The 26,050-nt window shown below is 45.7% G+C and overlaps 2 protein-coding genes across 5 annotated transcripts in view; one reads left to right on the top strand and one right to left on the bottom strand.

Moving 5' to 3' along the window:
* RAF1 (Raf-1 proto-oncogene, serine/threonine kinase) overlaps positions 1-17,508 on the top strand; it is a 38,261-nt gene extending 20,753 nt beyond the window's left edge. For 2 of the 4 annotated variants that reach the window (XM_056501232.1, XM_056501231.1), the window contains exons 5-18: positions 97-199; positions 1,724-1,881; positions 2,738-2,836; positions 4,262-4,415; positions 7,647-7,674; positions 7,767-7,894; positions 8,875-8,992; positions 10,256-10,340; positions 11,161-11,337; positions 12,074-12,120; positions 13,460-13,578; positions 14,799-14,930; positions 15,489-15,623; positions 16,469-17,508. In XM_056501232.1, coding sequence (XP_056357207.1) covers positions 97-199; positions 1,724-1,881; positions 2,738-2,836; positions 4,262-4,415; positions 7,647-7,674; positions 7,767-7,894; positions 8,875-8,992; positions 10,256-10,340; positions 11,161-11,337; positions 12,074-12,120; positions 13,460-13,578; positions 14,799-14,930; positions 15,489-15,623; positions 16,469-16,609 — 1,624 coding nt within the window. In that variant the 3' untranslated portion in view covers positions 16,610-17,508. The remainder of the gene's footprint in view (positions 1-96; positions 200-1,723; positions 1,882-2,737; positions 2,837-4,261; positions 4,416-7,646; positions 7,675-7,766; positions 7,895-8,874; positions 8,993-10,255; positions 10,341-11,160; positions 11,338-12,073; positions 12,121-13,459; positions 13,579-14,798; positions 14,931-15,488; positions 15,624-16,468) is intronic. The other 2 variants (XM_056501234.1, XM_056501233.1) reach the window with 1 other exon arrangement.
* Positions 17,509-20,121: 2,613 nt separating this feature from the next.
* On the bottom strand, positions 20,122-25,998 carry MKRN2 (makorin ring finger protein 2). Its single transcript, XM_056501236.1, has 8 exons — positions 25,916-25,998; positions 25,356-25,484; positions 24,553-24,701; positions 23,561-23,880; positions 22,599-22,813; positions 21,622-21,732; positions 21,042-21,186; positions 20,122-20,584 (listed from the first exon to the last, which is right to left on the bottom strand). The coding sequence occupies exons 1-8, from the start codon at positions 25,939-25,941 to the stop codon at positions 20,441-20,443; spliced, it is 1,239 nt and encodes a 412-aa protein (XP_056357211.1). The 5' UTR covers positions 25,942-25,998; the 3' UTR covers positions 20,122-20,440.
* Positions 25,999-26,050: the final 52 nt, after the last annotated feature.

The raw sequence follows: 26,050 nt of genomic DNA, 5'->3' as shown, positions 1-26,050 counted from the left end.
GTTTTCAGTTTACTCAGGAAAACTCACAAAACCTGACTGTTGATGAGGCCAGACTTATCTCCCAAGTGATTTTGTTGTCCCCATTTTGTCCTTCAGCAAGAAGGTGCGTTTGGATTGGAACACAGATGCTGCCTCCCTGATAGGAGAGGAGCTGCGGGTGGACTTCCTTGACCACGTCCCACTCACCACACACAACTTTGTAAGCTTCTCCTGCTCTGGATTCTCCTGTCAGTTGTATCAATGGAACCACAGATTTGGCCAAAGAATGTTTTGGGCATTTTGGCTTTCTGGGCTCAGGGATTTTCAGAAGTCATGGTTGATTTCTTCACCCCTGCTCCCCACAAATTACATTCCCTAAGCATCAATTTGCAGTGAAATGCAAGAATTGTATTTATTACTGCTGATCCCCAGGTGTCAGAGCTCACATTCTTCACAGGTCTGATGATTGCCATTTTTATTTTATGTCAATACCTGTGTTTGGAACTGTTGTGGTAAGATACCTATGTCTTTAAAGTCCAGAAGAAGGAGAAAATTTGCATTTTCAGTCTCTGGCTCATCAGTCACAAAAGGCTGGATAAGTTCAGCAGCCTTGTTGGATTGATGGTCCAATATTTATTATTTGTCCTGGGTATTCAGAGCTGCTGTTAATTCTGCAGGTCATGACATTATTTAGTGAGCTGATGCTGCCTTGTAATTTGACAGTGTTCTGTGGGGGATTAAAAGGCTTTACTTTGTAATTCCTTCTCAAAAAGGGATTATTTATTTCATGCAAAACAAATAAGTAGAGGGTGCTTTTGTACTTTGTGGTTTTTTTTTAATTTTTAAGAATTGTTTAAAATGCTTTTTTTTTTTTTTTTTTTTTTTTTTTTTACAAAGAGATAATGCCCAGCTCTAACAGTTTTACCTTGCATTGCTGCCTTCTCCCTGGGAAGGAGCTCCGTTCCCATATTTTAGCTTTTTTCTTGTTTTGTTCTAGAAATACATTGTAGCAATCCTAAAGGATTGTCATTTACATCCATTAGAAAGGTTGGGATTGATTTACAAAACCTGAAAGTTGCTTTACTTCTACATTAAGTTTTAAAAAAACCTACAGAAAATATCATCTGCAGTTGGTCAGCAGAAAATGAATATTTTTCTCCAGATCTGGAAGAAGCTGAAGTTTGGAGCTTTCCTCTGCAGTAGGTTCTGGAGGAAGAAACTCCTTGGTTCATTTTAATACTTTCTCATACTTCAGAAGCTTTTAAAAAAACAAAGTAGGCTGCCATTTAAAAAAGTAGAAATTCCTTAGATTATTTTGATTACTAAGGAATTTATTTCTCATGCAAGGGATATTACTGGTTAGTCATAAACACAGAGACTTTTGGCAAATAAAAAAAAATGAGGTGGGCCTTCCAGTCTGGTCCTCTTTCACCTCTTTGGTTCTGCTGAAAACAAACAAAAGCCCCAGCTCTTGGCTCACACAGCTCTATCACCTTGCTGAGCAAAAAAACTGCTTTTGTGTTTGACAGAAAACATATATTGTCTTTTTTTTTGTAAGTAAAGCCTTCAGTGTTTCTGAACTCCCAAACTGGAAATCCATGCCAGAGTATTTCAGTGTGGTTTTAAGCTGAGGGCTCTGCTAGCATTTTAGCATGGTTGTTTATTTCTGTGGGGCTCTGAAGATGCAAATCTCAGTTAATGAAGAGATAATTAGCCGGGATTAATCACTTGCTGTGTTTTCCAGGCTCGGAAGACGTTTCTGAAGCTTGCCTTCTGTGACATCTGCCAGAAGTTCCTGCTCAATGGCTTCCGCTGCCAGACGTGCGGCTACAAATTCCACGAGCACTGCAGCACCAAGGTGCCAACCATGTGTGTGGACTGGAGCAACATCAGGCAGCTCTTGTAAGGACTGCTCCTTTCTATGGCAGCAGCAGTTCTGCTCGTGTCTCTGATCACAGAGATCAGTGTGCAGAGCTGTGGAGTGATCTCAGGAACAGCCAGCAATGAGTGTCTGTTCCCAGGGGAAAGGCCGTGCACATCAACTGCATTTTGTTCTTGCTCTGGGTTTTAATGTTCTGGGACAAGCAAGCAAACACCTTGAATGACCAGGCAGTTGCTCCAATGGCCTCTTTTGAACAGGGGGACAGCAATTCCTCTCACACAACACATTAGGAATAAACCAGGCCATGATTCAGTTGGATTTTAGCTGTTGGAAACATTAGTGTTCTCTCACTTCAGCTTCTGACAGTGGTGAAAATGATGAATGGTGAGAAAACAGATGGAGGATAGTACTTCCCTAATTCCAGTTACAAGAAGTTGAAAATTTTTATGTCAGAAGTCCTTTTATGCAAAAGTAAAGCCTGTAATTGTTTTTATGTGTTTTAGTGGTTGTATTTTTTCATAACTTGGTCATGTAGTTCTGCATTTTCTCATAGTGCAGGATGACTTGTGCCACTTAGTGCTACCTGGCTTTAATAGAACTTAATTGTGTCAAATACCCTTTCAGAAAAATCTGAAGTCTGATATAAACAGATTTTGTCTCTCAAGTTTTGAAAGAACTCATGGAACTTTTCTTTGGGAGTCTGAAGGCAGAGGTTTTAGTTGTGCCCAGAGGAAAAACATGATGTAAAGACAGGAATGTGTTCATAAAGTTAATCATGCTGCAAAGAGACAGCCCTTTAAAATTTCAGCTTTCAAGAGCATTGTACAGGAGGTAGTGTAGCAGTTGAAGTTGTAATTGTTTTTGTTGATATTTCAGATTGTTCCCAAATTCAAATATCAGTGACAGTGGTGTCCCTGCACTACCTCCCTTGACAATGAGACGGATGCGGGAGTCTGTCTCCCGGATACCTGTTAGGTAAGCTTGTATTTCCTGTCATCTCTCTTCTGGGAAATACACTTCTTTCAAAACAATCAGTCCAAAGCAGCTAAAGACCCCCAGCTCCTCCAAAGCAGAGCAATCTGATAAAAGGTTGGGATGAATGTGCAAGGTGGCAACACCACTTCATCACAGATGATTCTTTCTTGTTCTTAGATTCACCAAGGCATTGATTTGAGAGTTGTATATTTTCCAATTTTTAGCCTTAAAATTTAAGGTAGAGTGTTAAAGGCTTTTTGGAGACCTTTGTTTTCCTGCCTGAGAAAAGCCAAGGCTCCCTTTTGGTATTTTTGTGAATTAATTTTATTTTATCTGATCAGGTAGTGTGCATCGAGTCTCATGATGGATGATTCACATCCATAACTAAAGTAATTCTCTGATATTATGATGACAGGAGATTAGAGACAAGAATGGGAATTGAAAATATGCTCCTCTTAAAACAAATTCTGATACCTAAAGAGAACATTCCTGTAGTTTTAAGTGCTGCAATGAAACCTGTGTCCCTTTCCAAGGGGCCTGGCCCCTGACCCTAACATGTGCCTGTATTCTTTCCCTTGAAATTCTAGAGGCTGAAGAGAGCAGGCCAGCTTTTGTTTTTTCTGCACCCATTTGAAAAATCTGGTCAGGAATGAGGCACAGAGCACGTAGCTGACTTGTAAATGGTTCTATGTATTTATTTCTTTATTTTAATGGGAACTGCATCAGGAATTGATCTTTGCCATCTTACTTTTATTTCCAGTGTTGTTGAACAGTGACTTATTAACTTTCTAGATGTTCTGAAGGGTTTTGTGAAGGCTGGCCCTTTTCAGTTAAGATACATTTGTGTTTTGGGATCCTTATGGTCTAGTGGCCTTAGCTGTGATTTATAACTCTTTGTTAAGCTGGATTTTAGTCTTGGCCTCCTTTTTAACTGGTGTTGGGTTTCATGACTTCCTTGCTGGCTGTTCTGTGCAAACCATTGAACAGTCTTGCAAAGCTTTACAAATTCAGGGCTTAGCTCTTAAGATGTGCATTTAACAGGCTTGAAATTAGCAGTTTGTTTAATTTCACAGTCCTGAATTCATCTCTCAGAGCCAGTATGTTGTCAGTATATTAAATGTGATTTGATGGGGATTGAGGTGAACTGTGGCAAAATTTGTACCAGCAAAAACAGACCTCAGCTAAACATTAATTAAATATGTGAGCTGACAAGATCTTCAAGTTTTTCAAATTTATTTCTTAAATTAAACTGGGAATGATTCATCTGACCAAATAGTTTTGTTGATGTGTAAATCTCAGCTTTTTCTCTGCTTGGAATTGTGTGTATGTTGCTTTTGGACAGGTTATATTGAACAGTATTTTTCCCTTGCCAGAGGGGAAAAAAAAATAACCACAACTCTCCCTTTGTCTCTCTTTCCTTCTCAGCTCCCAGCACAGGTATTCTACACCTCATGCCTTCACTTTCAACCCATCCAACCCTTCCTCTGAGGGCTCTCTGTCCCAAAGACAGCGCTCCACCTCCACCCCCAACGTGCACATGGTCAGCACCACGCTGCCTGTGGACAGCAGGATCATCGAGGTAAGGCTGACAGAGAGCAGAGCCCAGACTGCCCCTGCCCATCCCAGCCCCTGGGGCTTCTCCTTCTGCCTTTCAGTCATTCCCCCCTGTTTGCCTCAGCTGGCTGAGTGCTGAACACTTCAGGAGACACATTTAAGAGGTTAATAATTAATTTTTGCAGTCTATCAACTTTGCTGGAGTAATTGGTAGATTCTAGGGGTGTGTAAAGATGGGGTGGAGCTGAACAATTAAGCTCAGTTTTGTGAAGAAATGCTTTTTAGGCATGTCTAAAAGTGTTCCAAATTTCAAAGTCTGGGTTGTGGCTGGTGTTAATAATTAAATCAGACTGAAGGTGCCCTAAGTCTGGGTGTAGTTTTTGGAATGCTCAGGTCAAATCTTCCTGGTGATCTGTGTTATACCTGTATGGAATTAATGACAATTCTGGGCCTGTGGGCTGAAGCCAGCTCTGTCTGAGACATTCTGCTGTTCTTGTCTTCAAGCACCTTTTTTTTGTATTTTCCTACCTCAGACAGTGAGGGGAAACTCTTGGAAATCAGGCCTCAAATGGTTGGATTTCTTTAATTTTGTTTTGTGATAGCCTTAACACACTGGTGTGCAGAAAAGGCTGGCAGAAGAAAGTGCTGAGCTGCAGGTCTTGGGAGAGAGAGCAAGCACTGCTTGTTGCTTTTGCCTCTGGAATAGTTAAAAAACTCTGGAGGCCAAGCAAAAGCCTTTGGCTGCTGAGTTCACCTGCATCTTCAGCTGGTGATTTATGGATTTGTGTGAAGTGTGAAGATGCTCTGAAGTTAGAGGATTCCTCTGGGCCATGGCAGCAGCACAAAGGTGCCCTGCAGCCCCAGGAAGCATTTTGGGTCAGGGGCTTTGTTTCAGCTGGGTTTGTGGGGAGAGCTGTCCTCCCTTTCTCCTTGGCTTTCCGTGGCTCCCAGCCCTTTCTGCTGCTTCAGAGGCCTGGCTGACCATCTCTGATGGCACAAACCACAATGGAGCACTCCAGAAAATCTCAATTACTGACCTTGGTAGAGTGATGAGTCTTGAAGGAGACATTGCTTGCTTTGTTCTTTATGTAGAGCAGTAAAGACAGAAATATTTTCTATTCTGGCTCTTTGCATTATCCTAAAAATAGTTCTTATGTCCTAAAGGCTTTTAAAAGGCCCCAAAGCAATGCAGAAAGAAAGTAGCAGAGACTTTCTAGTACACCAGGAGAAAAACCTTCATAAAAAAGTGGTTTTAGATCCTAGTGAACCTCTGAGTTTGAGCAATACTTCAAAAATTTACTGCTCTTAATTATCATTTATCAAACAAATTAGGTTCCTTTTCCTTTCTTTAGCCTAACATTTAATTTTTAATTTATTTTTTTTTTTATACTTCCTCTGTTCTTTTCTTTTATCTCTTACTGTGCTGTCCTAGAATAACAGCCTGAATGCTTCTCCCAGCTCCTGGTGCAGACGCTTTTGTTTGAGGGGAAGAGTAGGTATTTCCTTGGTGCCTTTTGTTTTCTTGTGATTAACAGGATTGCTGTAACTGGAAAGCCATGGCAGTGTCCACGTGCAGTGTTTAATCTGGAGCTGATTTGATGAGAGTTTTTGCAGCATGTTTCTGCTCAAATATTGAGGCTGTGAATGGGAAGAGGCAAATTGATAAAGAGAGCTTCATGTTGAGTTTAGCTGGTGAATTCATCCTCCTCTGAATGTGAATAGGCTTGGATTAGAATGCATTGGGTCACACAGCCTTTAAAGCAAAACCTTCTCAAAACACATCCATTGTGTGGCTTTTTCCCTCTGGAAATGATTTTTATTGACTATACCCATCCAAAGCCCTGAGATTAAGAACATGTTGTACTGCTTTTATTCCCATCAAAGTAAAGTTGACAGACTTCAGCACTGGGGATGGTGTTATTTGTGTTGTAAGAACAGCTCTAAAGAACAGGGGTTTGGTTTGTTTGCTGTTGAATTCAGAAGCAAATAAGCAAATATTCACATCAGGATTGAAGCTCAAAAATGCATTTTCAAAGTAAGAGCTCTATATAGATAAGTATGAGAAGCAGTTTAAATTCTTTAGTTACCCTTTGCCAGCTTCCTTGAAATCAGTTACATTCTCAGGCTGGTGTACAAAACCAATCACTTGTTACTCTGGTTCTGAAAGGTTTTTATTATCCTTAAATTGAACAAAATTAGTAAATTGAAGAGTTTTTCATTGGTTGTTCATGCAGATTTTTAATCCACTCAGGTGTGCAGCAGTGGCAGTCTTGCAGGAATGCTGTACTTAGTCCAGCCTGGGTGAATGCAACTAATGAGCTAAAACAGTGTGTTTCATAACTGAATTTTGCTGAGGATAATCTTAATCTTAATTTGGAACTGTGGAGTGGAATATGTTCTGTCCTCCTATGAAATCTTACATTTATTATCTACTAATTAGAGAGTTTGAATTGACTTCTGTTAACTCTGACAGTGCTTAACCTCTCTGTAGTGCATGTTCTTGCTTTGTACTTACACAGTCCCTGGATATTTTCCCTTTCCTGTTTGTACTTTGGGATAATTCAAATGGCAGGTGAGAAAAGCTGTGCAGTGCTGTTTGTCAGAGCTTAGTTCTCTCTTGTGCATGGCTGTAGAGTTGTGTTGTGCCCGTGGCATGAGGTGACACTTGTGGCACTGTCCTGGTGACCTGTGGGAGAACACTGCTCAAATGCCAGATTCCCTCTGGGAATGTGCTTGGGAGAGGAGAGGGGTTTGTGTAGGGGCACTTGATGGAGCCTTTTTTGGGGGTTGAAGTAGGATGTGGAGTTATTTCACAATGGATGTTGAGCTGGAATATTCTGGGGGGTTTCCAAGTCCCACTTAAAGCCAAGAGCTGTTTGGGAGTTGTCCCCTGGGGACAGAGGCCATCCCAGGAGCTCTGTCCACACCTGGAACACCAGCATGAAGTGCAGGGGGGGTGCAGACAGTATTGCTGCTGGTTCTTCTTGTTTTGTGTCTTTTTTTTTTTTTCTCTTTCCTTTTTGGTAGCAGTCCTTTCAATATGCTGTGAATCTCTTCCCTGTTTTGTAAGAACTCACAAATTGCATGGGTTTCCTGCAGGATTGGTGTGATGAGCAAATCCCCAATCCTGGAGCTGTTGGCCAGTACTGTATTGCACTTGACCAAACTGGCCCAGCAATTTCCACACCAGCCCTGCTTGTTCTTTTCTGTGCTCTCTTATATTTATTAACTTTATTCTCCATTTTCTCTGTTGCAGGATGCAATTCGAAGCCATAGTGAATCAGGTATGGTTTCCAAAATTAAACATTTCCTAGTAGGATTTTATTTGGTTGTTTTCTTGTTCATAACCTGTTTTTCTTGTATTTCTATCTTAAAGCCTCACCCTCTGCTCTGTCTGGAAGTCCTAACAATATGAGCCCAACTGGCTGGTCTCAGCCTAAAACCCCAGTCCCAGCCCAAAGAGAGAGAGCCCCTGGATCCAACACACAAGAAAAAAACAAAATTGTAAGTGTGGTGACATTGTTTTAAATGAAAAATTAGTTAAACTGTGCTGGGAGCAGTGGTGTGGTGGGGTACATTTCTGCACTAAGAGGTGCATGTAATCTTAGATTGCTCTGCACTGTGTATACAGGTGCAATTTAATTGTAATTAATTGGGAATGATGGCACTATGGCCTTGGGTTATAAATACTCAGAACAACTGTTCTGGGTTGCAAATGAATTTCAGGCAGTGGTGTGACATTGTCAGTGCAGGTCCAAGGACTGCCTTTTAAATCTTCAGAGGTTGCATCTTTTTGATTCAGTTTTAATATATTTAAAATTGGCTTTATTAGCACTATTTGAACTGTGTTGTTTCCATAGAAGGGGGATAATTACAGTGCCTTCATTTTCATTGGAGAGTCACATGTCTCAGGAAAAACAGGTTTTACAAAATGCAACTTTTTGCTCAAAGGTTTGATTTAAAGAAAGAAAGACGACTTAGAATAATAATTGATAATATCTTGAAATTTTTGAAGGCTACTAAGCTTTCACAATGAAAATATGGTTGCTTAGTGGGATTCACAGTTTTTGCTCACTTAGACATTTGAGAATTTTGCACTCATCTGTTTGGCTTATTCCATTTAAATATGTAAGAGTTCCAGAATTTTAGCATTGTGCTTTTGAAGCAACCACTTTTTTGAATATTTTAGATGTTTTTCAATAATTGATAAAAGTTCTAGATCTCAGATTAGAGTTTAATTTTCTGGTGCAGACCTTCATGATAAACAGTTCAAGATATCCAAGAAAATGTGGTGATTTGTTATTTGGGTTTTTTCAAAAAACCCACCACCCTTCCCAAACTGAGGAGAAAAAAAACAAAAATCCAAACTGCAAGGCAAACCCCTCCAGGTTTTCAGGTCATCTTGAACTTGTGTGAAGGAAGTGATTTAATTTGTGTGTGTAATACAAGTGATTGAAAATGAAATCTGTGAATTGTTGTTACAGAGGCCTCGTGGACAGAGAGACTCCAGTTATTACTGGGAAATAGAAGCCAGTGAAGTGATGCTCTCCACCAGGATAGGCTCAGGCTCTTTTGGGACAGTTTACAAGGGCAAGTGGCATGGTGAGTCCTCATCTGGGGGGCAGCAGTGCAGGGAAGGGGAATTCAGGGGTGCTGGGTGCTCATCTGCCTGCAAAGGGAAAGGGAAAATGGATTTGGGGTGCTGGGTGCTCATCCTCCTCCAAAGGCATCAGACAGAAACAGGAACTGCCTTGTAAGAGCAGCACTGGAATTAAAGCCAAGCACAGACACCAGAACCTCAGTCTCACAGCTGCACCTCCATTTTCACTCCACTGATCTCTCCATTCCCATGTTCCACAGCAGCTTGCTTTCTGAAGAGAGTTTATTTTCTATTAGCTGGGAAATTCCACAGCCTGCTGTTAAATTATATTTACCTTCTACTTCTGTACATTATATTTGCTACTTCTATTTCATTTCAGGGTAGGGTGGAAAGGAAATCAGCATAAATTGTGGAGTTTTTTCAGTGAAAAACTGCTTAATGTTGTGAGAGTTTGATCTGTAGATAGTGGAATATTTTGAAAACAGGCACCCTGTAGAGCTGCAGAATCTGTTTCCAAATTCATGGCTTGTGATTTTGAAAAGAAACACAGAAACTCCCTCCAAGACCTAACTTAAATAGCAGTATTGTCAGGAGAAAATATCTGACAAAACAAATCTGGAAACTTACCTGCTGCCCTCTATTTTTAATGAGTAAATATTTGCATGTCTCAAAGCACAAATACTGTCAGCAGCAAGGGAAGCACTATTGTTACACTAAAAGTAAGTGAAAAACTGATTTTCATTATGGAACTGAAAGGGGACACAGAAGTCAAGAGGTAAAATAAGTTCAGTAAGATTTTGTAATAAAATTCATAGTAATATTTATTTTAATAGAACATTAACACTCTCTTCAAGTATCAAGAATTAAATAATGAAATAAATTCTGCATGAAGGAGAGAATGTTTGATTTCCTTATGTGCTCAGATGAAGTTTATACATAAAAACACTTCAATATTTAAATTTTATAATAAAACCACAAAGGTGTGTGTGTCCATATATCCTGCAAAAAGCATTCTATCCAAACATAACCCTTAAAAATAGAAGGGGGGAGGTGTGTGAATAATTAATTAATGACTTATTCCATTGGATTGGAATTCAGCTAAATTAATTTCTTGATACCAAGAAATTTGTCTGCAGGGCAATCTTGACCTTTGTACAAATTAGTAGAGGTGTGCTATGCACAGATGAGGAATTTTAATTACATACTAGTGTTATTTTGAAGGGGAAGCTGCATTTTCAATAACTTCTGTGGTCATTTATTTCCAGGGGATGTAGCAGTGAAGATCCTAAAGGTTGTAGACCCAACCCCAGAACAGTTCCAGGCTTTCAGGAACGAAGTGGCTGTCCTGAGGTGAGTTGGTGTTGCACTGCTAAATTCTGATATTCCAGGTGCTGCATTTGACTCCCAGGATTCTGTGTGTGATAGGCACAAAAAGCACATTTCCAGAGGAGAATAAAAAAGACAGCCATAGTTCAGAGTATTTTTGTGGTCTCTTAACACCCACATTGTTCAGGCCACACTGGGCAGTAAAGGTGAGGATTAATAAATCCTGCCCTCATTCTCACACCAGACAGCACTTGAACTGTTCCTCTTCAGATTGCAGCAGAATAACTTTTTCTTCCCTTAAGCATAACACTGATCAGTGAACTGTTTTCTGCTTTCAAATCCTGAGGCTTTTTAGTGTCTAAGGAAGTGTCTGTGAAAAAGAACTCAGAGTTCTTGAAAAAAACTCCTGAAAAAGAACCAAGTACTTAGAGAAAAACCATCTCCTCATCTGATAGTTCCTTTAGGGTTTATAGTTATCCTTTGATTTCCTCTTGGGATTCAGTCTTCTACCTAAAGCTGGCACTTTTTCCCAGCTTTCAGGGTGATTTCTGTAGTTCCAGTATCTTCTAATACCACTTTCAAGTGTGACTGTTGCTTACTGATGTCAAACCATTTGAATTTGCAGACATCCTTCTCTTAAATGTTGATTTTTAAATAACTAAAAGGAAATCTTGTAACTAAAAAGCAAAAAAATCAGCTAAAAAAAGAAGAAAAAATGGCAACTGTGGTATATTTTAATTATTTGCAGTCCCACATGGAGCTGGGATTGCAGGGATGAATCATTCAGCATTTGGAGAAGCGTTTTTGGTGCAGCTGCTGATTTCTCTTGGTGCTCCTCTGTTAGGAAGACCCGGCACGTGAACATCCTGCTCTTCATGGGCTACATGACCAAGGACAACCTGGCCATTGTCACACAGTGGTGTGAGGGCAGCAGCCTCTACAAACATCTGCACGTGCAGGAGACCAAGTTCCAGATGTTCCAGCTGATCGACATCGCCCGGCAGACGGCGCAGGGCATGGAGTGAGTGGGAGCCCCTCCTGCCAGCCCAGCACAGGGATGGCACCCTGGGGAGCTCTCTGCACTGCTGCCTGCAGCTCTGCCTTAGCTCATGGCTTTTGGCACTACATGTGCTCTGTTTTGTCTGCCTTACAGCTTGAGGTGTTGCTGTAGTGCAGCAGATGAACTGCTCTAAGTAGAGAGTGAAGGGGCTTTTCCTCCCGGGTTTCTGTGACACTGCAGTGTTTGGCACACACTGGCTGACACCCTGTGAGATGAGGGGTGGCTGCTCTGTTCCACAGATGGATTTGGAAGCATTTCCAGCTGGCTGAGCTGCTCCAGGCCCCACCTCTCTGCTTTCAGCCCTTGTTCTGATGTTGGGAGCACAGAAGCAGCTGCTGCTGCCAGAGCTCATTCATTTTGTAGATCAGGGCCCAGGTTTCCAGTCAGACAGCAGAAAACTGGGCACATGTAAATGAAAGGAGCTTGGAACAGTCAGCTTCAGCACAGGATACAGATTTCATGGACAGGAGGACAGTCCCAGTTCTCCAGGGTTAGTGGAACTTGTGCCACTCCTTCCTGACATTTCTTTACTGCACTGAGCACAGTTCCAGGTCTTTGTTCCCAAAGTAGACTCATGGAAAGCCAGAGGTGTGTCAAGGGGTGGGGTGTGTAATAAACTGAATAAACTGTCTGTGGGGAATGAAAATGCTCTTTGTGAGCAGCCCTGCTAATGGCTCTTCTGCTTTTCCCTTCACAGCTATTTACATGCAAAGAACATCATCCACAGAGACATGAAATCCAATAGTATCCTTCCTGAACCTTCCTCTGCAGGGAGGGAGTGATTTATTGCTAGTGTGGGGGTTGCAATAGCTATTTTAAATAGATTTATATTTATAAGTGCCAGTGGACAATCCCTATTGATGAGCTAGCAAGGACTGCCCCAGCACATCTGTGCTTGTTTACCACACTTGGGATAAAGATGTGCATCAGTTGTGCTCCAGAAGTCCCTTATTTTACTTAAATGGGGTTTATTCAGTCCTCTGGTACCCAAATGCTGCTCTGCTCCTTGGTGGGGTGGTGTGTCTGTCTGTTCATCTGTGTGCACACATGGGTTTGTTTCTGTTTCTTGTGTATTGTTAATATATTTAGAACTCCTCAAATGACTGGCAGAAATGAAGCCAAAAATCTTACTTTAAACTCCAGAAAAAGCAGCTTTTTACCATTATATTTTGTGCAAAAATACCTATTTAGTAACACATCTGGAGTGGAAATGTTGTGAGCTGATGTCTTCCACCTTTGAAATGCCTGCTTTTGGAATTACCAGAACATCCATGGAGCTACCAGCAGGAACTGGGGCTTCCTTCCACCCAATGGGAGCAGGATGTTTTGGCACATGTCATCATAAAAAAAATCTGCCAAGTTCAGTAGTTCCAGAGTGTCAGTGGATTCCATTTTCAGTTAAAACCCCCAATTATTTTAGTGTATAGGAGGCCTGAAATTTGTGATTGCTGGTAATGATGATCATTTTTGTGAAATAAATTAGCTCTGCTCCTGACATGGAAATGAGGAGTCAGTCATGTTTATATTTCTGAATTACCTTTCTGAAGTTAAAACATTCCCAGGTGAAATCATTGAATGGTATCTTCTTAAAATAATCCCAGCAGTGAAAATGCTGTTGTCAATAATAGACCCATGAAGGAGATAATTGTAAATAGTGTGGATATATTGCAAGTTAAAATCATACTTCCAACTCAGGAGATCTGCCAGACAACATTATGGAAATAGATTTTATTTTGATATTACTTTTCCTTGTAATTGTTTTTTTCTTACTTTTCTGAGTTGAGATCTCTGCTGTTTCCCTTCCTCAGCACTAGTTGTTTAAGGAGCTGCAGCCATGGATGGTAATGAACTGTTGATTTCTGTCTTAGCTCACCATAAAGATAAATCTACAAATAATGCTGGAACATCTGTTCTGGTTTAGTGTTAAATGTTAATTTAGGCATGGCTGCCATAAAATCCCTTTTCCTTTGTTTCACATGGAGCTCACAGCAGGTTTAAATAAAACAAGCAGCACTTGCTAGTCATGTCAGAAAATACAGAACTGTTGACTCAATTTTTTGCAGTTTCTTTAACAAAAATACAGATATATTTCTTCATGAAGGCCTCACAGTGAAAATAGGAGACTTTGGTCTGGCAACTGTAAAATCCAGGTGGAGTGGATCCCAGCAGGTGGAGCAGCCCACAGGCTCAATCCTGTGGATGGTGAGCAAAACATTCCCTGCTTTGAAATCTCCTCAGGCATCTGTCCCTGGAACATTCAGGGCTGCAAGTCCTGTGTGGAGTTTTATTCCAGCTGTAGGACAAGTCAGAATGGAAGTGCTGGAAGGATTAATTGTGCAAAGTAGGCACCAGGCATTCTCCAGTGGGGTTTGTGAGTTATTTGAAATATTCAGGGCTGCCAGAATATCTAGAAATATGTATTAAAAATATCAGGATGCTTGGCTAAGACTTATTTGTGCTCTGTAAAATACTCACATCATCTGAAACCAAGTTCCAGAAGCAGGAATGTTCTTTAAAAAAATGGTACAAAAAGCCAAATTTTAAAAACTTTTCATAAAAGGACTATAAACTAATTTATCCAATGGTATGCAGTGTATTTGTGTACATGAAACAGACCTTGGGAAAAAAACAAAACGATTGCATATTTGCTCATTGCAGGCTTTTAAAAAATGCATTTATTTTAGACATTTGTAGCCCATCTTCGCTGAGCTGTCACAGAGGGGAGGTTGTTTGTTTCCTTGGAAGTTCCTGTGATCCCTTATTGTGGTTTTTATGCTGTTGCACTTTAGTGCTTTGCTCAGTAATTCTGAGAGAATTCTTTAGGAAGGAAAAAAAATCCAGCCAATGGGAAGTTCTTATGCTAGTTCACACCTTGTTTTGTTCAGTCATCTGACATTATTTATTTTAAGAAGCTTCATAATTTTGCAGATATGTTAAAATGTTCCTGCATTTCTTCCCTGATCTTCAGTATGTGCTGTTTTGTGTTTGACTTTCCCATTTCCTGACCATGGTTTGGTACCAATTTACATGAGATTAGAATTTTGTATTTTCCCCTCTAACCTTGATACCAGTTTAAGAACTGATGGTGAAACTCAGCCTCAGTTCTGTGTAAGGTGTAACAGGAGTCCATAAACATTGCAAATCCAAAAGGTAATACTTTTTCTAATGGCAAAATGCTTGTTCAATTAAAGCATTGATTTATTTTTTTTTTTTGGTGTGTGCTCTGAACTGTACTGATATTTTTAATAAGATGTGGAGTAGCCCTGCCAGACCTTCTCCAGAACTTTACCTAAACTTATCAGAGATTTGGGGGTACCCTTTGCTCACTCTATTCTAGCTGAGCTCACTGGTTCTGCTTCCCAAATACTTTCCCTCCTGTTTTGCTTTCTGGTTTGTCATAATTTGGTTTTTCCCCCTGGCAGGCCCCCGAGGTGATCCGGATGCAGGACAGCAACCCCTTCAGCTTCCAGTCAGATGTCTACTCCTATGGAATAGTGCTATATGAGCTGATGACAGGAGAGCTGCCCTACTCCCACATCAACAACAGAGATCAGGTGAGGAGCCCTCTGGGAACACTCCTCTTTATTTCTGGCCTTGGCACTTCCCCTTGGCCTCCAGAAATGCAGGATAAATAAATACAAATGATAAACCTACTGAGGTGGTGGTGACAACCTGCTTTGTTTCAGCAGTGAACTGAATGTTCACCTTGGTATTGACAGTGCAGGTACTCAAAGGAAAAAAATTCCTTGTTTATAAACATTTGAAGTGCCCTGTTAATTTATTCCCAACTTACAGTTTTTGCTGTACAGTAAAACATTGGTTTATACGTTTGCAGTTATGGAAATTCCCATTTTGGTGTAAATATGCTGCTGCTGCATCAGGAAGATTGGATTTGGTGCTTTTTACTAAGGGGAAAAAACCCAGTAACTATTGTCCAAGCTTTGAATATTGAATATTGATTTAGTTTTTCCCAGGCTATGCTGTTACTGTTGTCCAGCCAAACCTGCAGGGCGTGTTGGTGCCCTTTGGGACTGTTTCCATCACCTCAAGGGCTCTAAAGCTGCCCACAGTGAGCCCCCGTGTGAGCTGCCTTTTGTGCTGTTGTTCTGCAGATCATTTTCATGGTTGGCAGGGGCTATGCTTCCCCAGACCTCAGCAAGCTGTACAAGAACTGCCCCAAAGCCATGAAGAGGCTCGTAGCAGATTGCTTGAAGAAAGTGAGGGAAGAACGACCTCTGTTCCCACAGGTGAGTGTTTACAGAGCCATTAGCACACACAGGACTGCAGATGGAAATTGTGGTTAGTGGAAATGCAGCCTGTGTCCTGTTTCTTTGTTCAGTGCAGCTCTTTTGGCAGTCTGTTTTGGTTGGACTCAAGAGTTTCTGTAAGTCCATGAAACACAACCTGCAGCATGTGCAGGCTGCTGTGTGCTGGGCTAACACCTGACCTGCCCAGAGATGGCCAAACCCCACCCTCACCCAACAGAAATGAAATCCATCTCTGAATATCCATTGTATTTTAGAGCAGGAATGAGAGGCCACTCCTCCTTTCCTTCCCCACAGCTCTGAACAAGCACACAAAATCCACTGGGAGATGTAAATTCATGTGGCAGTTCTTGGTATCTTTACCAAGGGATGCTTTACCTTTTCCTGTCACTGTGAGGATGGGAAAAGTACTTTCTTATTAATAATGAGTAATTCATTAATTAAACATCAGCAATTCTGGAAAAATAACTTCTTGCTGTTGCAATCAAGCATTGTTTAGAAAGTTCTTTCTAAATGCCAGGCACAAGATGCAGTTCCTTCCCTGTTACTGGAGGATGGATTAGAGGCTTGTTAATTGATCCTAATGTCTGTGAACTGATGAAAAACACCCTCCCGGCCTCTGAAACTGCCTGAGGCCGCACAGCACTGACAGTGGTGGGTGGAGTTGGATTCCTCCATCTGGGTTCCCAGTGCCCCACGGAGCATTAAAATCAAACTTAGAGCTGTAATTGAATTGGGTAGGAATTAACAAATGGGTGAGTGGATGTTTAAATGGAAGCAGAGGCAGCTGCTGGTCCCAGCAGGCTCTGAGCTGCTCTTTCCCCCAGATCCTGTCGTCCATCGAGCTGCTGCAGCACTCTCTGCCCAAGATCAACCGCAGCGCCTCGGAGCCGTCCCTGCACCGCGCCGCCCACACCGAGGACATCAACTCGTGCACGCTGACCTCCACCAGGCTGCCCGTGTTCTGAGCTGCTCTCCTGCTCCTGGGCCTGCTCCTGGCTGCAGCTGCAGCAGCACCGCAGCTGTGCTTGCCAGCCTCGGTGCAGGCTGCTCCAGCAGCACCCTGCCCCGCTGGACAGAGCAGCTGCTCCGGATCCGTGCAGCTCTCCGCCCGCGGGGGCGGGGCTCCTCATTGCCTTTGTACCGCCTCTTGTTCTGGGAGAGGTAACAGACTACACATCAAGAGATCTATTACTATTTTTCTAATAGATGCACTTGAGCCTTATTTTCCCCTTCCCAGAAGCGATGGCTGTTGTTTGGCAGTGGCTCTGGCTGGGTCTGCTCTGTGCTCAGTGAGGTGGCTCTGAGGACAGTGATGTTCTGGTGCTCTGACTGCCCCATGCCAAGTGCCACCTCACCCTGGGGAGTTGTGCCTGGAGTGGGAAGAGGAAATAACTCTGGAAATCAGCTCCTGCCTAAGAGCATCACCAAGCCAATGAAATAAGTTCAAATGCTAATTCAACACAAATAGTTTTGCAATAGTTTTGCACATAGAAGAAAAACTCTTGCAAAAGGATGGAATCTGTTGTGAATTGTCCTGCTCAGAGAAGGAGGTGAGCCAGTCCTGCTTTGGTCATCTTGAGAAGCCTCCCAGCTGCTTTTGGTACTATGGACCTGTTGCTGCAGCCCAGGCAGGGTGAGTGAGTGCTGGGCTGGGGGCTGGAAAAGGCTGAGGGATGTTCCCACCTCCTGCAGAGGCTGCATCCCAGTCGTCCAAGAGATGCACTAGCAAGAGGAAACTGAGCATATACAGTTTTTCTTGTTGATTTGGGTTTTAATTTTGTTTTTATTGCTCCTGAGAAAATGCATTTATTGTAAGCCAAGGTTCCTCTGATTATCTTATTTTAATAAAATAAATTAAATTTTAGGTTTAAGATTCAATGTCATCATTTTAATGTAGTCATCCACAGTTCTGAGTGGGACATCTGCATTTGGAAACCTCAAGGAATGACATTCTGAACCATTTTTTAAAAGTAATGATAAATAATAGCAGTGCAAGTAAAAACACACTTGATAAAACAACCTCTACATTTCCAGTCACATGACAAGACAGTTTTTGTGTACTGAAATGATCTTTCAGCAGCAGCTGCTTTGGACACCCACCCTGTTGTGCTCTCAGGCTCTCTCCTGTTTATTGAGGTGCAGGTGAGTTTTTTGTGTTGGCTGAGCTCCATGGAGGACAGGAATAGGTGCATGAATCTAAAAATGGATTTTTTCAAATAGCAGGTGGTGAAATGTGGTTTTTAGGGCACGACTGGAAGCCCAGTTTGGGATTTTGCCTTTGTGGGTGCACAGGGAGTGGGAACAGGGGCTGGCTGTGCCCTGTGCACCTCCACCCCTAAGCTGCTGGGCACAGCTGCTGCCTTGGCTGGGAATTGTGGCAGTGCCTGTGTCCAGCTCTCCCTGGAATGCCCAAACAGCCACTGCAGCTTCAAAACCCCACAGAGCTCCTGTGGAAGGGAGGAGAGCCAGACACAGAAATCACCTCCAGTTTGTCCTCAGAATATTCTGTAACACAGCAAGGGTAGAATATTAATCCCTGGGTGGTAACTGAGAATGCCCATAGGCTTTGTTTACTAAATAGTGAATTGAGACTTGAAGGAGACTGCTCCATATAGTTCTGCATGGTTTTTAATAATACTGGTATTTGGACTGCAATTCTCTCTAAACATTACTTATCTCTAATTTTCACTTCATCATAGTAAGCTTAAAACATGAAGGAAATAAACCCCAGAAGAGGTAAGCTGTTTTTAACTCTGATTTCCCAAAAGAAACCATTAATTTTTAATTGACTTTTAAACTGGATCATGTGTCTCATGAAAAAATGAAGTATGTTTTATAAGTAGGTTTACTTTAAGCAGCACCTGATGTCCAGTTAAATGAAAGGTGCTGAGTGAAGAACTTAAACTCAGACATTGTAAGTCCTTGGGTAGCTCTGAAAAACAAATGATCTTTTTAATTTCTACTACTCAGACTACTCCTCATGGCTTCTTGGGGCAAAGTAAACCAGGAATGTCTTGTCTAAGGTAAAGAACATCCTCTCCACTGATCTTTTTTTTGGTTTTTTGTATGTGTGTATTCCTGACACTATTATTTTCTGGAGAGAAAAAATGTATGTGCAGGAGCAGATGGGAATGAGCTTCAGTGGGAGGCTGAGGGCTGGGGAAGTATTCTGGGGTATTTTTGGGTGTCCTTGAAACATTCATCTTAGTGTGTGACATCCCTCAAGGATAATTTACCTTCTCCTTTGTAATTACACTTTGTAATTGCACTGATTGGATTTAAGACTGACTGTGCAGTGAGCACTGCTAAAAATCAGCTTTAGGGGGGAGTAATGATGGGAAAGTTGAATTTCCAGGTGAGAACAGAGGGCACAGCTGGCAGGGGCAGAGGGGAGGAGCTCCTGACCCAGAAATCCATCAGCAGCTGCATGGATAATCCTGGAGTCACTGCTCTGGTGCCAGGTGAAGATGTCTGGATCCCAGTGAAGGCTCCTGCTGTTCCCCCCAGCAGGGACCCAATCCTGGTGTCACCACCCAGGGCTGGCTCTGTTTGCCCAGCTGGCAGCAGCTTCCTGCCCAGCTCTCTCTGAACATTCTCCTTCATAATTTTCCACCCTGTGACCATCACTGATCCACAGGTGGTGATTACAAACCTTTCTGCTCTTGGCCTTGGTTTCTTTCTGACAATTTTAAAGTATTATTTTTATGCTTTTATATTGCTACAGATAATAACCAAACCAGTTCCACACCTGCCTTCCATTGCAACCAGACTGTTCTAAAATAAACCCCAGATCTTGATTTGTATTTACAGCACTGGTCAGTGTCACTCCAAGCCCAAGTGCTTTACAGGGACCTGAGTCAGGGACAGCTCATGCTGTTACTCAGCAGCCACTAGATGCACACTCAGTTCTTGGTGTAACTGCAAAGTTAATAAAATGACTTGGCAGAATTAACTTCTGGTACCAGATTTCACAATAAAACTGCCTTTGCCACCCCAACAGAAATCACATTTTTAACAAAGCCAGAATTCAGTAACAATTCTGTTAACTCAGCAGAGCTGTGCAGGAATCCCTCAGCCTTCCTGAGCCTTCAGCATTGCTGGGGAAAGGGGAATGGAGGCACTGGCTGCTGCAGAGCCACTGCTGGATGGGTGAGAACACCTCCCTCCCTGCTGCAGCTCCCCAGCTCCCGTTTGTGCAGTGAGTTCAGCAATCAGTGCAGGAGCCCTGCTGACTGAGCACTTGAATTAGTGTAAAACAGGGCTGGGAACTGGCCTGGCAGCACCTGCAGAGCCAGGCCCTGTCCCCACACACCCAGAGAAGCCACAAACTCTCCTCTGAACTCCAGATACTATTTGAGGTATAATGTACCAGCTCCTTTTTAAGGAGAAAACCCTACACTGACCATTATTCCCAGTGGGTTTTGTAGTTATACATTTAGCTGATTTACTGGAGAAAAAAACCCAAAAGCACCCAAACTCTATTTAGCAACAGTTTTTACCAGCTTAAGCTTTCACTGGACCTGTATTTACACTACCACTCAGCTCACAAGACAGCATATGTTAGGCCAGAGAGGGAGAAAACCCTCCTGGGATTAAGGGATTTTTTTCCATGCAGCCAACTTACTTTTTTTTAAAATATATTTTAGTCTTTTTTGTTGCTGTTGTTGTTTTTGTTGTTGTTGCCATATAAAAACTACCTGAAAACTTTACCAGGACTGCACAAGTAACCACCAGGGCACGTTATTTCTACCTGTGCTGGAGAGAGGAAAAGCATGGCTGGTCGGAGCCGTGCGGCCTCAGGGGGCAGCAGCGGGCTCCTCCTCGGCCCCGGAGAGGTGCATGAACAGCTCCCCCAGCTCGGCCACCTCGCCGTCGGCGCCGGGCGCGCTCCTGCTCTCCCTGTCCTCGATAAAGTCCCACAGGCGCACGGAATTGAAGAACTGCAACAGAGAAACAGCTGCCTGAGCACCCAGCACAGCGCCGGCCTGGGCAGGCATCTCCTCGGCAAAAACAGGCACAAGCTGAGATTCAAAGCTGGGCTTGAGCCCGGGGTGACAGCCAGGCTGTGCTGGCCCAGAACAGGCACTGAGGGGACACAGCTGGGGCAGAGCCACCACCACTTCCTGAGGCTTTACCCCTTCCCTGCACGGGAGAGCAGCTTTGAGTCGTGTGGGTGACAGCTTTAAGGGCAGAATTCCTGGGAGGAAAGGTTTGGAGTGGTTGAAAAAACAAAGCAATGATATTTCGTAGTTAAATGAGAGGTGCCTTCTGTCTCCAAGAACAACCTTTGCCCAGGGACCAGAGAGGTGTTTTTTGCACTTGTCCTGCATCAGGACCACTCCCAGCAGCACAGGGCAGCCTGGCAGGAGGCTGGGCTGGCAGCAGGACCCTCCTTACCCGCACGGTGCCCTCGGAGCTCAGCTGCTTCCGCGGCTTCTCGGGCTCGGCGCGGCTCCCGTCAGGATAGGCGTGCAGGTAAAGACACTTCCCTCCAAAGGGACACGTTCCTTTCCCCTGCTCAAAGTACTTGCAGGGCTTCTTCCTGAGGTAATGAGAAGAGAGAAGGTTATTGCCTTCAAGCTGGAAGGGAAGGAGATGCAGCCTCAGTGATGCTCTGGTAACGCAGCCATGCCCGAGCTGAGAGCAGTGGAGCTGTCCCATTTTCCTTCCCTGTCTGCTCTCCTCAGTCACCAACAGCCTTCCAGGCACTTATGGCTCAGGGATCCACAGAAGCCACACAAAACCAGTTTTGGCAAGTGAGCTGGAATAGCTTCAACATTTCTGAGCAGAGGGAGGCTGAATTTCTGAACTACAATTACCCAGCCACAGAGTGAAGCAGAAGTGTGACCAGAGAGGAGGAGCTCTCTGCAGAGTGGTCTGTAATTACATCGAGTTTAAAAATAAAGGCTCAGCAATTGACTGAGTCTTAGAGCAGCTAAAGAACAACGTGAGGAGTGTGGGTGGTTGCTGAACTTACCCCACTCCTTGCTTAAATGCTTCAATCAGCTCATTTTTCTTCTCCTGCTCTTCCACCCAGTACACACTGGGGATGACAAACTCGGAGATCACCCGGCACTCGGGGCAGGACCTGCAGGAACAAGGCAAAACAGAGATGCTCTGGTACCTCCCCCACTGAAACCCTCCACAAATCTGCCACAGCACTGAGGATCCTCCTGAAGGAAAGGGATCTTTGTCACCTCCTCCCACGTTAGCACAGCACTTTGTGTGCATTTGTTGGGAGTTCCAGTTGGAATAACCCAATCCAGGGCACCCAGGGCTTCTGTTTGTTTCTGGACTGCAGCAAAAGCAGCAGGGATTTCCTGAAAGTACAGAAACAAACCGTGTTGTGTGAGTGCAGGAAGCCAAAACCACAAATTAAGGTGTCTGAGCCTTTTGAAATGAAAGCAGCTGATGTCACTACAATGAAATCAGGAGTAAAAGTTATTTCCCACCTTCAGCATGTTTGAGAGATGTTCAAAGAAGGAAACTTCCCTAATTGGATGTTTTAAATTCTCTCACCTGAGGGGGAACATGTTTGGAACACATTTTTTGCAGAGCTAGAAGATAAAGGCATTTACTGAGACAGATAAAAGTGTGGTTAGTGGGACATTTACCTGAAGCAAGCTGTAATTCAGGGAAAAATTCCCTAATTAAGTACATACATAGGAAAAACGGGAGTTCTTGGCTTTGCACACAGGTCAATGCAAGGGGCAGACCTGTGCAAGGTCCCAGCTGTTCCAGAGTCTGCTCAGAGAGGGCGAGCTGCCACTGGCCCAACTTCCCACGCAGGGCCATGGAATTGGGGGAACCAAAGGACACCCAGTGCATCCTGCTGCTCGTGCAGGCAGCTCTCTCAGCCAAGGCCTGGGCCTGGCCAGCACCTGGAGCTCTGCTGAGCTCTGTCCCAGCTGCAGGCTCCCGAGCAGGCCCAGCACTCTGAGGTGCAGCACTCACTTGATGATGGGGTTCTCAAACTGCTTGGCACACCTCCACTGGCGGATGCAGGACAGGCAGTACGTGTGGGTGCAGTTGGACAGGATCCCAAACCTCCTCTCTGAGGCTGAGGGCTTCTCATACACCACCTCCATGCAGATGCTGCACACCTTGTCCTGGCTGGCCTGGATGGCAAAGGCCCTCTCCATGTCGTGCTCAAATGTTGCCATGCACATCTGTCAGGGGAGAGAGAGTCTCTGTGGGTGCCAGCCTGGGAAAACAAATTCCCTCTGGGAAGGATCTACTGCAGGGAGAACCTGCAACACTCACTGAGGGCATCACTCCTACCAGTCACTCTCAGAGTTTAATTTAAAGAACGTTACATTCAATCATGTATGTCAGCCTTCAGTGTTCTCTCAGCTGTCAGAAATAAAGATGCCAGGGTGCTTCATTCACCCCTTTCTGCATCTCTGTCAGAGACCAGGGATTGAATTACTTGATGCTTCAAATGTCCCAAAAAGCATCTCACTGAATAGGTGCCACACTCAAGGTGTTCCTCTGATTAGAATTAAGGCCATGTTCATTCACCAGATGCAGTTAAGGAATTAGTGTCTTATTTCAGACTTTCCTTCAACACTTTTCATCCCAGCAGTGACAATCCACAACCCATCCCTGCTCCCACAGCACTGCAAGGTGAGCTGGTGACTCAGGCAGAGACCTCCCAAAGACAATCTCCTGGAATGTCTCCAGGGTGCTGTGGGAGAAGGCTGCAGGCCAGTCTCTGATGAGGATGAAATGGGAAAAACCACAAGCTGCTACCTGCAGCATCATTGCCAGTTCAGCTCCAGAGGCTCGGGCTGCCCATTAGCACCGTTCTCTAGACATGCAGCAGCTCTTTGCAAGCAGCTCTTCTCCCAAGCCCATCTTCGGAGCAGGCAGCCCCACCCACACCCCGGGCAGAGCAGCTCTGCCGCCCCCTTTACCATCTCGTGGGCCTTCCTCTGCTCCTGGTCGAAGGGGTGCAGCACCTGGAGGCCGCAGATCTCGCAGAGCTGCCCGTGCAGGTAGAGGCAGCGCTCCCCGAAGTGGCAGGCGCCGGCCGCGGCGTAGGGACACAGCTGCTCGGCAGCGCCGGCCGGGGGGCAGCCGCCGGCGCCGGGCTCCTCCAGCCCGCTGCAGATGGCCTCCAGGTACGAGAGGGGCTTGGCCTCCTCGCTGTCCCCGGGCTGGCCGCAGCACGCCGCAGCCCCGGGGCCGCTGGGGGCGCTGGGCCGCTGCTGCTCCTCGCTGGGGCCGCACAGATCTGCGGGACAAGCACGGGGCGCTGACTCAACCCCCTCCGCTCCCCGCCCTCCACATCCCGACTCTGCTTCCCACCGGGGTCTCATCTCTGAGCCCTTTCTGCTCGTCAATCACAGGGATCTGCCCAGGCTGCCTACTGAAGAGTTCAACTGCAGCGCTTATTCAGGTGTTTTCTGGCCACAAATAGACTAAAAAAATGACAGAATCGTCAAGGCTGGAAAAGACCTCCAGGATCATCGAGTTTGACCAATCCCCACCTTGTGTAAGTACTACATCCAGCTGTCCTCTGGACACCTCCAGGGATGAGGACTCCCAGTGCCTGACCATTCTTTCCATGAAAAAATCCTTCCTGATGTGCAGCCCGAAGCTCCCCAGGCTTGAGGGATCAAACAGTTCCTCTTGCCCTGTTGCTGACTGTCTGGGAGCAGAGCCTGAGGTTCCCCCACTCCATCCTGCTGTCAGGGTGGACAAAACACTTCCCTCTCATCCCTCGGGGAGCAGGATGGAAGCAGACACTTCACAGGTGGAAAAGGATGACAGGCAGAGTGTGTGCAGGGAGGAGGCTCCAGGAGGGGGTTCTGGCTGGCCTTGAAACTCGGACAATCACAGGAGACACCACCTCCCTCCCTCCCTCCCCAGGGCCCCGGGGAGAGCAGAGCCGCCTCCCACTCACTTCTGTCCCGCAGCACCAGCGTCCTCTTCTCCCTCCTGCTGCGCGGGGCGGCGGGGCCGTGCTCGGGAGGCGCCCGGGGGCTGCCCGGGGCCGCGGGGGGCGGCGGGGCCGCGGCTCCGCCCGCCGCCGGGAGCCTCACGTGGTCATACCTGCGGCAGGAAAACCGGGATGGGGGCACGAGACATCCCCGACACTGCTCCGGGCGAGGAGAGAGCCCAGACATCCGGCGGGACCGGGAGACACCCAGTGAAACCGGGGAACTCCGAGGTGAGCTCCAGGCTCCGCATGCAGCAGGGAATTCCTCCAGGAAGGATCCCTGTGGCACATCCCCGATGGATCCATGCCCAGCATTCCCTACAGTACTCCCTCTGGGAGTTTTACCCGGAGACTCCAGGGAAAGCTGTGGAAGTGCTCAGCCTCCCCACCACCCCGGGGGGACACGAGGAGGGTGCTCTGCTCCGAGGCAGAGCTGAAAGTCCCCAAAATTGTGCCCTGGGATGAGCAGGAGGGTGGCTGGGAGCTGCACCAGGAGCTTCCAGCCTCTCCACGGCCTTCCCACGAGCACCTGCAGCTCTGACTGCAAGAACTGGATGGAAAACACGCCTGAAACCCAAAGCTCAATTTCTACAGAGCAAACCAACCCCTGAAACTGAACCAGAGCAAAACTCCACTACTGGGGGCGAAAGCTGCTTTTGGCTCTGGCAAAGCTCGCGTTTAACGAGTGATTTCATTCCCCGGGTGCTCTGTGACTGCCCTGGGGTGCAGCTGACAGGACAGGAGCCCTCCCGGTGCCCGGGGCTTACCTGCAGCGGGAGCCGTAGGCACACTGTCCCTTCTGGTAGTATTTGCAGATGGTGGAGGATTTGCTGGTGGCCAAATCATGGGAGAACTGACACTTGCTTCCCTCCCGACACACGCCCTGCAAGTAGTACCTGTGGAGAGGCGCGGGTCAGAGCAGTGCCGGCAGCGGGAGCGGCGCGGTTCGGTTCGGTTCGTTCGCACAGAACCCCCGAGGCTGGACAAGCCTCCCACCCCCGGCCCAGGCTGCGCTCGGAGCAGAGCACCCCACGGTCCCTGCAGGGATGGGGACCCGAACCCACCTCCCGGGCCGCCCCCGCCACTACCCGAGCGCCCTTTCGGCGAGCAGAACTTCCCCGAGGAGCCCGGCAGGAGCCTTTCCATCCCGACCCCGCTGGTTCCACGGGCAGCCCGCGGGGCACGGCGCAGGGGAGGGGACGAGGGTGGCTCGGGGGGCACGCACGCGGCTCGGGGCGGAGTGTGGGGCCGTGACGGCGCGGGGCCGGGCAGTGTGAGGGCTGTGTGAGGGCACTGAGGGCTCCGGGCCCGGCCGGGCCGCGCTCACCTGCACGTCACCTGCTTCGTGCTCATCGTGCCGCCGCACTGCCCGCCCGCCCGGCTCCTCACGCCGCGCACGGAGGTTCCGCGGCGCGGGGGGCGTGGCCGCGGCCCCGCCCCGAGGCCGCGTTTCCGGCCGGCC

The sequence above is a fragment of the Oenanthe melanoleuca genome, chromosome 12 (assembly GCF_029582105.1).
Source record: "Oenanthe melanoleuca isolate GR-GAL-2019-014 chromosome 12, OMel1.0, whole genome shotgun sequence".
NCBI lineage: Eukaryota > Metazoa > Chordata > Aves > Passeriformes > Muscicapidae > Oenanthe > Oenanthe melanoleuca.
This window is presented reverse-complemented; position numbering and strand designations above follow the sequence as displayed.